A 15344-nucleotide genomic window follows, 5' to 3' on the forward strand; every position below is an offset into this window, starting at 1 on the left:
AAAAAAAGATTGAGACGGTGGCAATGGATTTGAAGCAGCTAATAAAGGAGGAGGAGGAGGAGTGCGATGGCCGTCATCAGCAAGTTGATGCAAAATTAGCACTGCAATCATTTCTTGATCGAATCCCTATCACATCCATCCTCTATCACAATCCGAATGCCTCCTCGGGTACTTTGCTATGATAACAAATTTACTATTCTCATTTATTTTCTTCGTAATTCATCCTCATCGTTATGGAAAATGATAGAGGGACACCTTAGACACATCATCAACCACACTCTCCCCTATTGCTACTCCTCTTGCAACAGTGCATCGGCCTCACATGTGATTTTTTTTTTAAAAATTACATGTGAGGCCGTTGAAAAATCACACGCGGCGTCGTTACACTGTAGCAGGAGTAGCAGGAGGAGTGTGGTTGGTGGTGTGACTAAGGGTGTGCCTGTAGCGCCTCCTCATCATTATTATGCGGATGATGACTTAGATGTATGGGTATGCGTAACTTAAAAAAAAAGAGAAGAATGCCATATCGTGTTTCCATGAAAGATTTTAAAGTTGTCCTGATTTTAAAGTTGGTAATTGCACTGATGCAATGTTATTATTGCACTAATAATATATTAGACTGTACTGATACAATCCAATAAAATATAGAGAATCTCAGGATGTGTCTCGCAACTACGCTAAAATTAGGCTTGGACTAGTCATATCCATGTGTTAAACTGAACGACTTTGTTTTGGACCTAAATCAATCTTGTAGTGGACCAAGAGACCGGTGGTCCAAAACAAAACCAGATTAAAGGCCAATTTTGGCTAGACTTGACCTAGTTTTATTCAAACAGACTTTTGCTCAAAATGGCAAAATGAGACCAGATTTGTAACCTAATTACCTCATTTTGAGAAGATGCCAAACAACCTTATATTGGGAAAGGAGAGTGTGATCATGTGCCCCATCATAGATTTTTAAAGTTGGTGATTAGACTGATATAATACATTGGATTCTAGTGTTACAATATTCTAAAGTGATTTAGAATTGATATTGGGACACTTTTCTCCTTTCTCTTGACACACTCTTCAATAGCATACCCTCCGTAGCATCCTCCATAGCATATTTTTCCAATTTATCAGTGTGATGTATGGATGCGCTAAGATACAGATTTTGCATATTATTAAACAATATTCTATTAAATATGGTGAAATTTTATAATTTTGTTATGAACTACCAACTGTGAAATCCACGAACAAATAATCCGCAAAGTCGATCTTATACCAAATCTGAGACCATTACATAAATAGGAATCCTGTATGTGTGCATATACATTGAATCATTGTGATAGTATCCAAAAATTCTTGGAGGGTCTTCAATATTCGCATTTGATACATATCCTAGACACATATAACCCCCCTACGGGTAATCATCATTACCATTAGGGTCAACTTGACAGGCACGCCTCCACATTTTTCAAACTAAAGGTTTAGAGGAAGATGAGATATAACAATGATAAATTTGATATAGGATATTGAAATTATCTCTGGATATCTTTCCAAGCATAAGTAATGTCGGGTTTTTAAGAAATTATTCTATCGGTTAATTGAATATAACTGAAATTGGCATTAATAAAGTATTTACTGCGAGATGCCAAATATATTGCACTGTACCACGTAAGCTCTTGTCTAAATAGGAAAATCATCATCTAAAAATCCATTCAAAAGCGCATGCACTTCAAAATATCAGCTGTAGGTAGTCTTGCACTTAGTTCCATGAGCTATTATTAAGGACTCATGGTTCACTTCTCAGAATATATCAAAGATATTTAAACCAAAGTCTTCGACATGTTATTTCTTGATATCCCATTCATCTGGCAATAGACCACATCAATGATGTAGCTTTCAAATTCTAGATGTAAATCATCCCACTTAATGTGAAAGTATTTAGAATATGAAAAGTTCTGAATGTAATCTGGCTAAACTTAACATTAGTAATTAAAGCATGGCTGGGTTATAAATTACTCAAAAGCATGAGTAAAAGAAAATGATTCAAGGGTCATAATAAACATAAACATGCACTGGTGATTGTGCGTGCGCGAATCTGTGTAGCACTAAGCCTATGTGAATCTATGCAGCTACTAAGCCTACGTGAATCTATGCAGCAAACTCTGTATCAGTAGATATCTTGGACATATATTCAAAGTAATGCTTCTGAAATCCTTATAATAGGCATCTGACACTTCTTCAATGTACTATTGACTTTATAACATTCTTAATTAGGAATACTCTAAGCATGGGATTTTGATTTGTTTATCTGAGTCCCATCTTTCATGTGGTCATATCTTATATTGTCATTTTCATACTAATATGTATACAGCTCAATTAAAGCATTATTTGGAAACAATGAGCTAGCACTTTAACAGATGTTCGTTTGATATAAGAGCGAGATGCATGACACAACTATGGGAAGCAGCAAGCTATTTGCAACGTCATGGAAACACATGATAAGGTTCATCATAATTTGTGCATTATATTATGATCAATCCATCTGATGGAATCCCTTCTGCTACACCAAACTTCAGAGTTGTGATGGGTGTTAAGGGTTATAGTTCTGTACTCTAACCTGCCTCCTCTGCATGTGAGATGCTCTTTTCATTGGTTGAAAAGTGGACTCATGCAGTAGTATCTCTTTTAACCCGCTTTAAATTCGTAGACAGTGGAAACTGAACCTGGGTGATTGACGTATCATGTTAGAGATCCCTTTCAATATAGGGTAAAGGAACCTGGGTTGCTGTTATATCATGTTAAAGATCTCTTTCAATATAGGGTTGAACTTTATAGTTTATAGTTTTATACTCTAATACCATCAAAATTTTATTGTTGAATTGACTAAATGAGTACATTTTGGCATGTATTATCATCTTGTCTTACAGTTTTGTACGCATGTCGTATGGTGTGGTATATTTCTATATGTCAATATCATGCCTTTCAGTTCTGAATTAAAAATCAAATGAATTAAAAACTTACCTATATATCAAGTTATTTGCGAACATATGAGTTTTGTAGTCCATAAAAACCAAAATTAGCCATGTCGACCATTTACTTGGATGACAACCCAACATGCTATTAAACTTCTGTATCCATCATTTTTTAGGAAAAACTCTTTCGGTAATTTATTTTCGTCATATATGATAAATTGTATGTTCACTATATATGTATGGTGCCTCGGAAGACTTCGCAATGCTGTTTTGTTGATTTTCCCGTTAGAAGTGACGTGGAGTGTCTGATCTAAATATTTCCAAATGCACTGTCAGAAAACTCTGCTCTGTTTGGATATGCAATTATGGTTCAAATTGTAAGTTATGGTTCAAATTGTAAGGGTGTCGTTTTACATGATTTGATGGCATTTTACCTTCCAATGAATCGGTCAAAAGCCAATTAAACCTGATTCTGTCCCAGGACTCTGAGAAGCTAAACATTATGAATCATGTAGACGCACTATTCATCTCATGTACAGCATATAAACACACTAAATATTTGTACCCAGAAAAATTAATATGCTCGAGACCATGTAAGCTAACTATTTAATTGGAGACTTGAATTTGTTTCATAGAAGATCTGATATTTTGTTAATTGTAATTCAGATTTGGAGCTAAAATCTGATGACTGTGTTCGAGATGCAATCAGTTTGCTATACACCAACAATGTGTCAGGGGCACCGATTGTAGAGAATGTTGATTCTGATCTCAGAAAATTTGTGGATCGGGACATTGGTTTCATTGAATTCTCTAGCATGGTACTGTGGTCCCTTGAGGTAAATGAGATATATCAGTCAATTCTTTTTCCATGCAAATATTTTATATCACTCTACCCTCATAAATTCATATAATTTGATGCCAACTTCTATTGTAAATTTTACAAAACTTTATAAGGAACTCAAGAAAGTAAGAGCAGAATCGAAATCTGACGATGATGGGTTGCTCTCGGTGCTAGAACAAAACTCCCAGATTGGACAGACTAAGGTATACTTTGTGCTTGATTTTTATGTCTTTTAGTGAATACGGATTGCTTAATGCTTTAAGCTTACCTCAATTGAAAGATTTGTTTTCAATTCAGAAATGGCTTATGGGACTTGATATATGCGAGAAAGATAATTTTGTTATTTATATGGCTTCAAAAATATGCATTACTATAGAAGAAGGTCTTCAATAAGGTTAAGAAGTTATCCCTTTGATTTTCTTCTTGAAAAACAGAAAATACGACTTTCCAGAGAAAACTAATTATTTATTCCTGTTTCTGAAAAGAAAGTTCTTTTTAGATGAAGAGAGAATTTTGCTTGCCACTTGTTTGGGTTCCTAAAAGTGACTTAGATTTTGCATATGTATTCCTCTAGACTCTGATTCTTTGTTGCATTTTATATTTTGATTTATATGTGACACCACTCACATTTCTTTCATAATTTTGAAGATCTACTTTAGGCTCTCTTTTTAATTGGAAACAACAGTCAGAAGTCAATTCTGACCAAATGCTTATATTGCTTTCCATTCGCATTTGGAGCTTATATGATCTATGGTGCTATATTCTATCTGCAATTGATTTATTGACCATTTTATATAGATAGGGGAACTAGCAAAATCATTCTTATGGGAACCATTCTTCCCAGTTAACTCAAATGACACACTATTCCACGTACTTCTGCTCTTCGCTAAGCACCCGAGATTGGGAGTCATACCAGTTGTTGAGTCATCAAACTCTCGGGTCATGTGCTACATTAATCAGGTAATCTATCTATCATTAATATCTTTTTGTAAAAACACACATCCTGATATTTACACTCGTTCAAATTTTGAACACTTGCTCTTGTCCTAGAATGCAGTAGTTCAATTGCTCCTCCAGTCCAGTGGGCTCGACTGGTTTGATCAAATTGCAGACAAAAGCATTGCAGAGTTTGGGTAAGGAAGTGATAGGTGTTATTTTTATATTTCTCGGATTTCGTCTGATGTATGTTTGATGACGATGCATCAGCTCTGTTCAGGTTTGAGAAGGCTTGTAGGTTTTTCAGCGTTTATGGGGACCAAACTATAACTGATGCTTGGCATATCTTGTGGAAGGAAGAAACTGATGGAGTTCCAGTGATTGATCAGGGAAGTGAAACATTGATCGGAGTTGTAAGGCGCAGTGATGTTCATCTTCTTCTGGACGATGATGGCATCTTCAAAAATAGAAAGTAAGTTCAATACCTCAATTGTCTTTTCCAATAATTTATATGATGAAACAAATATTCTGAGCTATAGTTTCTGTTAGAAGAAATGTTAATTTCGTATATTGCACATTTGCTAGCCATGATCCACCCGTATCTGATACTTGCAAGTATATAATTTTTTATTCGCCTTGAAAAAGTGTACAAGATGAAATTTGTTATATTAGGCTTTGATTATATGCGAAAGAAGACCCAGTAGACATTTTATATGAGTGACATACACCTATATTCGTAATAAGAAATATACAATTATAGTTGTGTCATCATGTATTGCCATCTCTGATACCCCCATGTCCGTGTCAGAATATGATAGTTATAGGTAAAATTTGATTCACCATTATCAATATTAAAAAAAAGTAGACGCAACAATATTTTACCCATAACTTTGGGGAACATATTGTTGTGCGGAAATTTCGGCAACACCTCTGGTGCTCGACAAGAGAGTAGATCTCAACTAAATCCCTGTTTCACAAAGAAAACAAGAACCAAAAGCAAAATATATCAACAAAGTGGGATATCAGCTTTTCCTCTCATCAGTTCTAGGACTGACTTGTCGAGGGAACCTAAACTCTATTACAAATCACAGCACGAACAATCAATTTTAACGTGGTTTGGAAAATTGCCTACGTCCACGGGGCAAGGAGGGGGTATTAGAGAGAAAAAAGAATACAAATAGGGTTTACAATCACACAGCTCTCACAAATTAAACTCTCAAATAGGCTTCCTGTTTTTCTACTCAAAAAGTCAGCCGCCAAAATATTTTTCCTCTCTCTCTGTTGCACGCGGCCAAAAGCTTCTCTGCGTTTCCCCTTCGCTTGTACTTGCACCAAGCACAACCGCTAACGATTTCCCCCTGCTCAATCTTACACACCACCCTAGGTCACGCGTTTACTAGCTATATATAGCTGCAAGCTGTTATCGAGTGCGTGAATGTGATCTCTTCACGAATTGGAAGCGTGATGGCCCCCACGCGCTATCCGTGATCTCTTCACGCCCTCACGCGGTTTGTGGGCTCAACATTGTGGCCCCCCACCCCACGTGCTTCACAATTCTCCATCCCAGTGAAGTTTTTCCAAAACTAAGCTGACACCAACCAAACCAAATATCTCACTTGTTACGTCTAGTATGAAGTGAAACAATTCATGACAACGGACTCAATTCACAACAAGTCGAGAACCCAAATGAGAATGCAAACACTCTCCAAATGTCGGTATCAACTCACAAAATCGGCTGCATTATAAAGACTGCCTACGTATCCTCTTACCTAAGGAATCAAGCTTCACGAAGTTCACCAAATGGCCGCGAACGATCTCAATCAACTAGAAGAGTTCGGAACATCACCAACAAATCTGTGGCTAATAGATCTCCTAATGGCCCCAAAGCGAAACAAACCAAACGCCTCCTCCTGATGTGAACCAATTATCATATCCAAACTACGTCTACCAGCTGCACTCGAATCAAACAACTCATCATCTGCATCCAAATCCAAATGATCCCCAAACTGTGTCACCTCAGTTAGAATCCCAAACGATATAGTATAATCTGGAGTATGTGGAGTAATCTCCACCCAATGTGAAGTAGCATCACTCTCCACCTGCTGTGATACCTCTATGATCTGTCCAAAACTCTCCACCTGCTGAGAGTCAATAAGCTCCCTCATCGAAGCCTCATCCAATGTGATATTATCAGACCAAATATCCAATTGAGTTTTACCCCCAATCGCAGCAATTGACAACTCTTTAATAGGATGACCCAAATATGTCGAAGCCTCAGACCAGAAACTCTTCTGCAGATCATTGTTTGACAACAAACATCGATCCTTCTCCAGCAAGGCACGATTCTCAAAATTTGCCACCCTATCTAGTTGCCTCAAGATTTTCTTTCCAACGAAGTGTCTCGAAATGCCGTGAGCTCGGCTCTAAAACAGAAACAGGTCCATCTTGTACCTCCCACGAAAATATAAATGAAGTACCTTCACCTTTTTGCTAATCTCACACTTCTTCAATCTGTTAGAGACTACTAGGATTTTATCTAAAGGAGATTTGGTTGCAACCCAAACACGCCTAGAACAGCCATCAATAAATAAAATCAAACATCTATTTCCTCCCAATGATGCCTTCTGGAAGGCTCCTAAACATCCACGTGAACCCCATCTGAAAGACCCTCCGTGCGGTGAATAGAGGTGCCAAACTTCACCTCGGTCTTCTTACTCACATCAAAGTGTTCATTGGATTTCAAATTGCAGGTCGATGCACCCATCTCCAAATCAATACTGGAATGACAAAGCCCTAAATACCGCAGTCTAGTCGAATCAATAGAAGTCGCCCGCTCTCCACTTGTCACTGTATCTCCAATCAAATAATACAAGTTATTCCTCCTGACACCCTTCATCACAATCAAAGAGTCTTCTACAATCTCGAGAACCATGTCCTCAATACGAACCTTCAGACGCTCTCCAACCAAAGCTCCAATTGAGATTAAGTTTTTCCTCAATGAAGGAACATATCTCACATCATATAACTCCTTAACAGTCCCGTCAAACATCTTGATGCGAATTCTTTCTATCTTAAGGATTTGGCATGCACGGTTGTCTCCCATGTACACCACACCACTATCTAGTTTCTCAAAATTGGAGAATCATTTCCTTTTAGGACACACATGATAGGTCGCACCATTATCCAACATCCACTCGGATTCCTCTGAATAGCTACCTGTAGGACTGATAGAAAGCGAATAAATAGAAGTATTAGAAATATTACCATCTGATATAACGATATTTGCTTCTGATGATGGTTGCTTCCCTTTATCCTTCTGTTTATTCTTCATCCATTCATCGAGCTTTGGACAATCTTTCTTTTAATGACCAGTCTCCTTGCACCAAGCACACTAATCTTTTCTAACTGTAGGATGTCCTACTCTAGACGGTGACTTCCAATTCTTTCGGTTTGGATTCTTCCCTCTTACGACCAATGCTTCCGCTACCGACTCAACTGAAGCCTCCTTATTTTTTTTTCGAAGCTGATAGTTCACAAGTACAGCGGTGACCTCACTATACGAAAGGGACGTCTTCCCATTAATTAGGGTAAGAACAAAGGTCTCGTATTCCTCGTCCGGTAAGGAACTCAACAACAGTAACGCCTTGTCCTCATCTTCAATCATAACATTCAAATTCGCTAAATCCGCAAGAAGATTCGTGTAGTGGTTTATGTGATCACTAATGGAGGTTCCCTTCTTCAATTAGAAGCGATAAAGCCTCCTCTTCAAATACAAGCGATTTTCCACACTCTTGGTCAAATACTTGCTCTCAAGGGTCTCCTAAATCTTCTTTGCAGAAGTCTCATTCATCACATCATACTTTAAATCTTGTGTTAAACAAGACCTAATAACATCACACGCCGTCTGATTCATCTTTTTCCAAACATTCTCTTCAATATCATTTGGTTTGCCATCCAACTTCAAAGTGTCTTCCAAATTTTGCGCGTTCAGCGCATCCAAAACTTCGCATCTCCAAAGTCTAAAGTTGTTCGTGCCGTTAAATTTCTCCACATCTATTTTTGTAGAGCGGATATTCAAACTTTGAATGATCTTCATACCAGAAGCACCATCCTCAACACCTTTTCCGGCCATATTCCTCAACACACCAACAACCAATACAGAACAAACTAAAGAATAGATCTAAACTTGAGAAAGATAGAGTCTTTACCAAAAAGATCTCACATTTAACTCCAATTGAAACCCTAGTCGAGCTTCCAAAGCGATCTACTCCACCAAATTACCCAAGCGTAGCCCGAGCTCTGATACCACTTGTTGTGCGTAGCGGAAATTTCGGCAGCATCTCTGGTGCTCGACAAGAAAGTAGATCTCAACTAAATCCCTGTTTCACAAAGAAAACAAGAACCGAAAGTAAAATATCTCAACAAAGTGGGATATCAACTCTTCCTCTCATCAGTTCTAGGACTGATTTATCGAGGAAACCTAAACTCTATTACAAATCACAGCACGAACAATCAATTTTAACATGGTTCGGCAAATTGCCTACGTCCACGGGACAAGGAGGGGGGATCTACTATTAGAGAGAAAAAAGAATACAAATAGAGTTTACAATCACATAGCTCTCACAAATTAAACCCTCAAATAGGCTCCCTGCTTTTTACTAAAAAAATCAGTCGCCAAAATATTTTTCCTCTCTCTGTTGCACCCAGGCAAAAGCTTCTTTGCGTTTTCCCCTTCGCTTGTACTTGCACCAAGCACAGCCGCCAACGATTTCCCCCTGCTCAATCTTGCACACCACCCTAGGTCACGCGTTTACTTGCTATATATAGCTGCAAGCTGTTATCGGGTGCGTGAACGTGATCTCTTCATGAATTGGAAACGTGGTGGCCCCCACGCGCTATCCGTAATCTCTTTACGCCCTCACGTGGTTTGTGGGCTCAACATTGTGGCCCCCACCCCACGTGCTTCACCCATATCACATCTGACATGTATTCTTTCTTCTACCGACTATAACTTAGTAGAGGTTACCATCTTAAAAGCCGTAGTTAACCATACATTTTATTGATGTGTGTCAGCATGGTATTTTCTACCTTTCACGTAGTGGTCGGTAAAATTTTATTGTTGGTATCATGGTATGTGTTTCAAAGAGTGCAATGATTTCTTCGTGATTTTTGTAAATTTCAATATGCATAGGCCTACTATTTCCTACCTTTTACAAAAAGAGCAGTATATTTGTTGAAGAAGTTTGGATAACAACGATTGATTGAAATGAAATGTAGGCCGAATATCAGAAAGCCCCCTTAACTTGAATGATTATCAGATAACTCCCCACCAACAAAGCTTTCAAATATGAAAAACTCCCTTAAGTTTGGGTCATTAGAAAACCCCCTTCAACTTTAAGATTCTATCATACCTCCCCCGCCCCCCCCCCCCCCCACCCCCCCAAAAAAAAAAAAAAAAAAAAACACCACCAAAAACCCCACCCCTAATAGCACTAACATCAATTTTCACTGGCAAAAATGCCCCCCTGCCTACTTTTACCCATCCATGTTAGATAATGTTCATGACAACAGCTAAAGATCACGCGAAAGAAAAATAGAAGAGAGGGAGGAGTAGTGACATGGAAATCTTCAGGTTATGCTTCTTTTTTAAGTATTTTTCTAAATCTATAACAAAACATCCAGTCCTACTCATATAAATCAATTTACTTCAATGTTTATGTTTCATTTGCAGAAACATAACCATCGAACAATTTATCAAAACACATTCAAAAAGTCATCAGAAACCCAACATGTCCACAGACAACATCAGCAAGATGCAGCTTTCTTCTTGTGCTCTCCTCTTGGAGCACGACCTCCTTCCTCGAGCAAACACAGTGATAACCAATCAGAAATCTGACTCACTTAAACAGGTGATGAAAAGTTTGGTCGCATCAAATAGCTCGCAAAGCTTCTTGGTTAACGAATCAGGAAAATTAGAGGGTATTTTGACACTCAAAGATGTTATCTCTCCCTTCTCTCCACCGTCTCTGGATTCAAGGATCAATGGAGGTGGTTTTTTCAACGCTGCTCTAGAACAGGCTGACTGTCATGTGAAAGATGGAACACTTTTCTGCAATAACTAGCCTTCTAGGTGTTTTTTTTTGTTGCAAGGACATTAGTGCCAACAAATTGCCTGTTGGTACACGTAGTTCTAATTTTCATTATCTTTTATTTTTGGTATTTGGAATAATAAAAAAAGGTTGTAAAAATGGCCTCAACAGCTGAATGAGGAGATGAACATACTCCCTGCATTGTTAATTGTATTTGTGGGTCAAGTTTGTATAATTCATGTATAGAAGACGGATCTTTAGACTACAAGCTTAATGCATTGTGAAGCAGTTTGTAGCCACGAACAGGAAGGAATAAAATAGTGAAAACACGTACAGGCTACTGACATTTTGTGCATAACGGGTCCAAGAATAATAGATGTAGATCACACAATAGAATATTTATGGAGGTCAAATACCAAGAATAAAACAGCCAGAAATCTGTCGCTTATATTTTCGCAAGAGCAACAAATTGATAGTATCACAACGAGAGCATATTGCAGCGTACAAACAAATGTATTGTTACAAAGTAGCACAAATAAGCGAACAGCGGGGTCCTGATAACAAATGTCTGAAATATCTTCTGGCAACCTCCAGAGAACTTTATACCGCGCGAATACCCTTAATCTCCTGATTCAGTAATATCTCCTGAGAGTCGAGAAATTCAAATATCAGTTCGAGACGCTTAGCTTTAGTCGAAAATAAAGTGCAGAGATGTGGGCTTGTGGAAATTAATATCTTGATTCTTGCTTCGTGAGTGAGGAAGCGAGACTATGGAGAAAAAACCAAAAGTTTGTGATTGCATCTGCTTACCTTCACTTGTTGAGGTTTTAATGAATTGTCGATTTTTACTCTTTAAGTTATATTAAAAAAGTTTCTTTTAGCTAGTGCCTATAGCGGAACCCGGTGCTTTCTATATGACTCAATCCCAGCACCCTCCTGCTGCTCAGCAATTTGTATCCCGATACTAGCACAACTGTAGAAATGATGCAAAACTCCCAGATAAAAATCCTACGGTCATTGGAATAATGAAATAAATGAAATCCAAAGGTCTTTGAAACAATTTAAAAAAATGAAGTATGATCGAAGTTTATAAAGAAGTAAACATGAAATGTGCACCGACGGTTGGTTTTTAAAGGGTAAACTTTAAGACAAAAAAAAAAAAAAAAAAAATCCTTTGGGAGGTTTTACACAAAATCCCCCCTAACTTTATGAATCATAGAAACTGCCCGTGAGATTCTCTTGCTTAATACCAAAAAAAAAAAAAAAAAAAAAAAAAATCCTTTGGGAGGTTTTACACAAAATCCCCCCTAACTTTATGAATCATAGAAACTGCCCGTGAGATTCTCTTGCTTAATACCATAACTGATCAGTTACTTTATGACAAGTACTCTGCACGTGACCGTCCTTGGAAAAAATCTACCCAATCTACTAAACATAACTTTATACCACCCTTTTCGACTGAGGTAGGCAAAAACTAAAAGTGGTAGTCTAGACTTTTTAGTTTTTACTCTACCCGCTAATGCCTTATGACAGTTTTCAATATGCAGTTCTGGGGGTTCGGTATAATTTTGAATGTTCAAGGGGGTAGTCTACAGGGGGGATTTGTTCCAAAGCCCCTGAAGTTCAGAGTGGTTTTGTGAAATTTCAAAACATAACTTTATGCTAATAACAGAGCGATTAAAACATAGATGGTAAAAGTGGGAAGGAACATACAGATTCAGCACCAAAGCTTTATATCTCCATCTGTTAACCATATCATATCCACCTGCAGCTTAACGTATCCTTCACGTATTCCAAACGACAGAAGACCCCCTTTTCCGAAACTCGCAAGGACGAAAATTGGTCACTTGTTTACCCATCAATGCCATTGCAGCCAGACTTGGGATTTGCTTTGCTTCTAACTTTTCAGGCAATACTTTTGAATTCTCAGGCTCACATATCACTGGCATGGATGAAGCTGTTGCTTTACTATTTCGACACCATCTCCGGATCCAAGGAATTACTTTTGAATCCGACGGAGAGCATTCACCATTTTTAGGGAAGAATGTTGTTTTATCAAGTTGGCGACACTCGGGCAGATCGGAGATAGATTTGTTGTAAGTCACTGCTCCACCGAGGAGATTTTGCATTTTGCCGCCAGAAGAAGCATCTCCCTTTTTTAATCTCTTGCTACATTGGGATACAGGATCCAACGAATTTGAGCGGAGACGCTTAACCCATTTCCAGTTTGGTTCAGTTGGAGGATTGGATGGTTTCCCTAACAGGGAACCTGTGCTTTCTGCCCTGGATGTATCTGCTGGTGTCTCAGAGCTTTTCAAGTTACCATGCACAAGATCCTACAGAATCGGAAATATTAATAGAATCATTCAGGCATCTTGTAAAAAATAGCTTTCAATATGGTTTCTGTAGTCATGGACTTAAAAGTTTGATAAATTGTTCCTGGGTCAGAACCCAACAGCTTATTCTTTTCTGTGTAGGGATTCAGAAAATTTTCTTTTGGTTTTTTTTAAACCTAAACTAAAAATATAATATTACAAAACTATAGTATCTGATGTGAATGTACTTATATGATACTTTATCATCGGAAATACAAATGGGCTTTTACTTTTCAATTGGCTAAATCAAATTGTTGTTAATTCTGATATAAAAAACTACAAGATATTAAACGCAATTATGTAAATGTTATTAGAATATATGTATAGATATGGTATAGATATATATGGTATAGTTGACTATCACTATGATTCCTAGAATCAGGGGATATTATTATTACTTCCTTGTGTAGTTCCTTCTCTCCCTATATAAGGGACCATTGTATTCTTTCATTAAAAAGAAAAATAACATAACATTCTCTCAATATTCTTTCTCTATACTCGTCAATATGGTATCAGAGCTATACACGACCCAAAAACCCTAGCCACCTCCTCAGCAGATCCGACGACATCTGACAGCCCCTCTTCACCTCCGACGACAGCCCAACAACTCCGATCTTCCGCTCATCTCTAGATCCGACCGCCATCCCCCTCAGCTCGCTGCCGCCCTCCGAGCTTTGCCGTCGAGCTCCCTCCCGAACCTCAGATCCGACCAAGCTTGACGACGAACCCCCAACGGGCTCAGATCCACCCTCGACCCCCACCTACTTCGCCGCCTCCGACCTCCATCAGCGCCGCTCCTCAGTCCTGCAGTCCGCTGCTGTCAGCCACCCACGTTAGCTGCCCCTCTCGCCGCCGTCAACTTCCCCCAGCGCACCGTCAGCCCCTGCAGCCCTCGTTGACGAGTTCCTCCGATGAACTCCGCCGTAGTCGATGGCTCTCGACTCCACAAACATGATCAGTTCATCAGGGAAGGATTCTCATCTTATTATTCAGACCGAGGGCTCCTCATTCAACATTGGCCTTCTCCCGGATGAAACCAATTATGACATATAGTCTCAACTTATGGAGATGCATATTGCCGAGAAACAAAAATTCTCCTTTATTAAGGGCTCTAATCCCATACCGAAAGAAGAAACGTCGGAATTTGATAAGTGGTCTCCTGATAACTTGCGAGTGGAACACTGGCTCTTGATGTCTATGAAATCGGAAATGATGAAGCGCTACATTCGTATTCCTACAGCGCGCGAAATTTAGAAATCCTTAGCTATTGCATTTTATGATGGGGCTGATGAACTACAGGTTTTCTCTTTGAACCAACGAGCCTTCACTGCCAAACAGGGTAGGCGACCACTATCTGAATTTTTATGGGGAACTGACTGAGATATTCAGCGAGTTGGATCACCGCGATAAGGTGGTTATGGAGAGCCCTAATGATGTGGAGTCTTATAGGAAATCTATTCAACACTTGAGGGTGCACATCTTTCTTGTCGGATTGGATAATGATCTTGAACAAATCCGGGGTGAGATTCTGCGAAAAGATCCCGTTCCTGAATTAGAAGAGGTCTATGCCCTGGTTTGACGAGAAGCTCTCCGACGACAGGCAATGACAACTGAGAAAGATACTGCAGCTATGATAGCCCGTAATCAAGCCACCTCCACTCCCAATTGGCGAAACTCGGAGAGACGAATCGGATCTGGAAACCGGACAAATGAATCTCATTTAACTGCTCGGGGTTTAACTTCCAAATATCCTCCATGTTCTGTCTGTGGGCTGACAGGACACTCGAAAAAGGGATGCTATAAAATCATCGGTTATTCGGATTGGTGGAAGGATACTCGCAACCGCCGGATAAATCAGACCACAGATGGAGGTAACAAACAGGCCTCGGGATTACTCACAGCCACAGGTACATCTGGTAAAGCTTTACATTCTGTCTCTGTTTTGAATAATACATGGGTGATTGATTCTGGTGTCACTGATCATACGATATCTAATTCGAAAATGATTACTACTATTACCCCATCATCTCAGATTTTTGTTTCCACAGCTAATGGTGCTCCGGTTCCCGTTATGGGAAAAGGACTCGTTAATCTAACAAACACCATGAACCTTAACTCTGTCCTAGTAGTACCATCCTTAGAT

The 15344-nt window shown here is 38.9% G+C and overlaps 2 protein-coding genes across 2 annotated transcripts in view; one reads left to right on the plus strand and one right to left on the minus strand.

Moving 5' to 3' along the window:
- On the plus strand, positions 1-11467 carry LOC109842763 (SNF1-related protein kinase regulatory subunit gamma-1-like). The gene is made up of 7 exons (XM_020411643.1): positions 1-168; positions 3627-3796; positions 3915-4004; positions 4600-4761; positions 4852-4934; positions 5018-5209; positions 10469-11467. Exons 1-7 carry the CDS (start codon positions 24-26, stop codon positions 10857-10859), a joined length of 1233 nt encoding a protein of 410 aa, XP_020267232.1. The 5' UTR covers positions 1-23; the 3' UTR covers positions 10860-11467.
- The window catches only part of LOC109842762, a 24509-nt gene continuing 20413 nt past the window's right edge, over positions 11249-15344 (minus strand). Inside the window, exons 4-5 of the mRNA XM_020411642.1 lie at positions 12540-13162; positions 11249-11471 (exon numbers count right to left, since the gene is read on the minus strand). Coding sequence (XP_020267231.1) covers positions 12611-13162 — 552 coding nt within the window. The 3' untranslated portion in view covers positions 11249-11471; positions 12540-12610. The remainder of the gene's footprint in view (positions 11472-12539; positions 13163-15344) is intronic.

The sequence above is a fragment of the Asparagus officinalis genome, chromosome 5 (assembly GCF_001876935.1).
Source record: "Asparagus officinalis chromosome 5, Aspof.V1, whole genome shotgun sequence".
In the NCBI taxonomy this organism is placed as follows: domain Eukaryota; kingdom Viridiplantae; phylum Streptophyta; class Magnoliopsida; order Asparagales; family Asparagaceae; genus Asparagus; species Asparagus officinalis.

Coding starts and splice junctions, on each gene's coding strand:
- LOC109842763 (XM_020411643.1), top strand. CDS start 24: ATGGATTTGAAGCAGCTAATAAAGGAGGAGGAGGAGGAGTGCGATGGC. Junction 3,797..3,914: donor TGGTACTGTGGTCCCTTGAG/GTAAATGAGATA, acceptor AAACTTTATAAG/GAACTCAAGAAAGTAAGAGC. Junction 4,935..5,017: donor AAAAGCATTGCAGAGTTTGG/GTAAGGAAGTGA, acceptor AGCTCTGTTCAG/GTTTGAGAAGGCTTGTAGGT.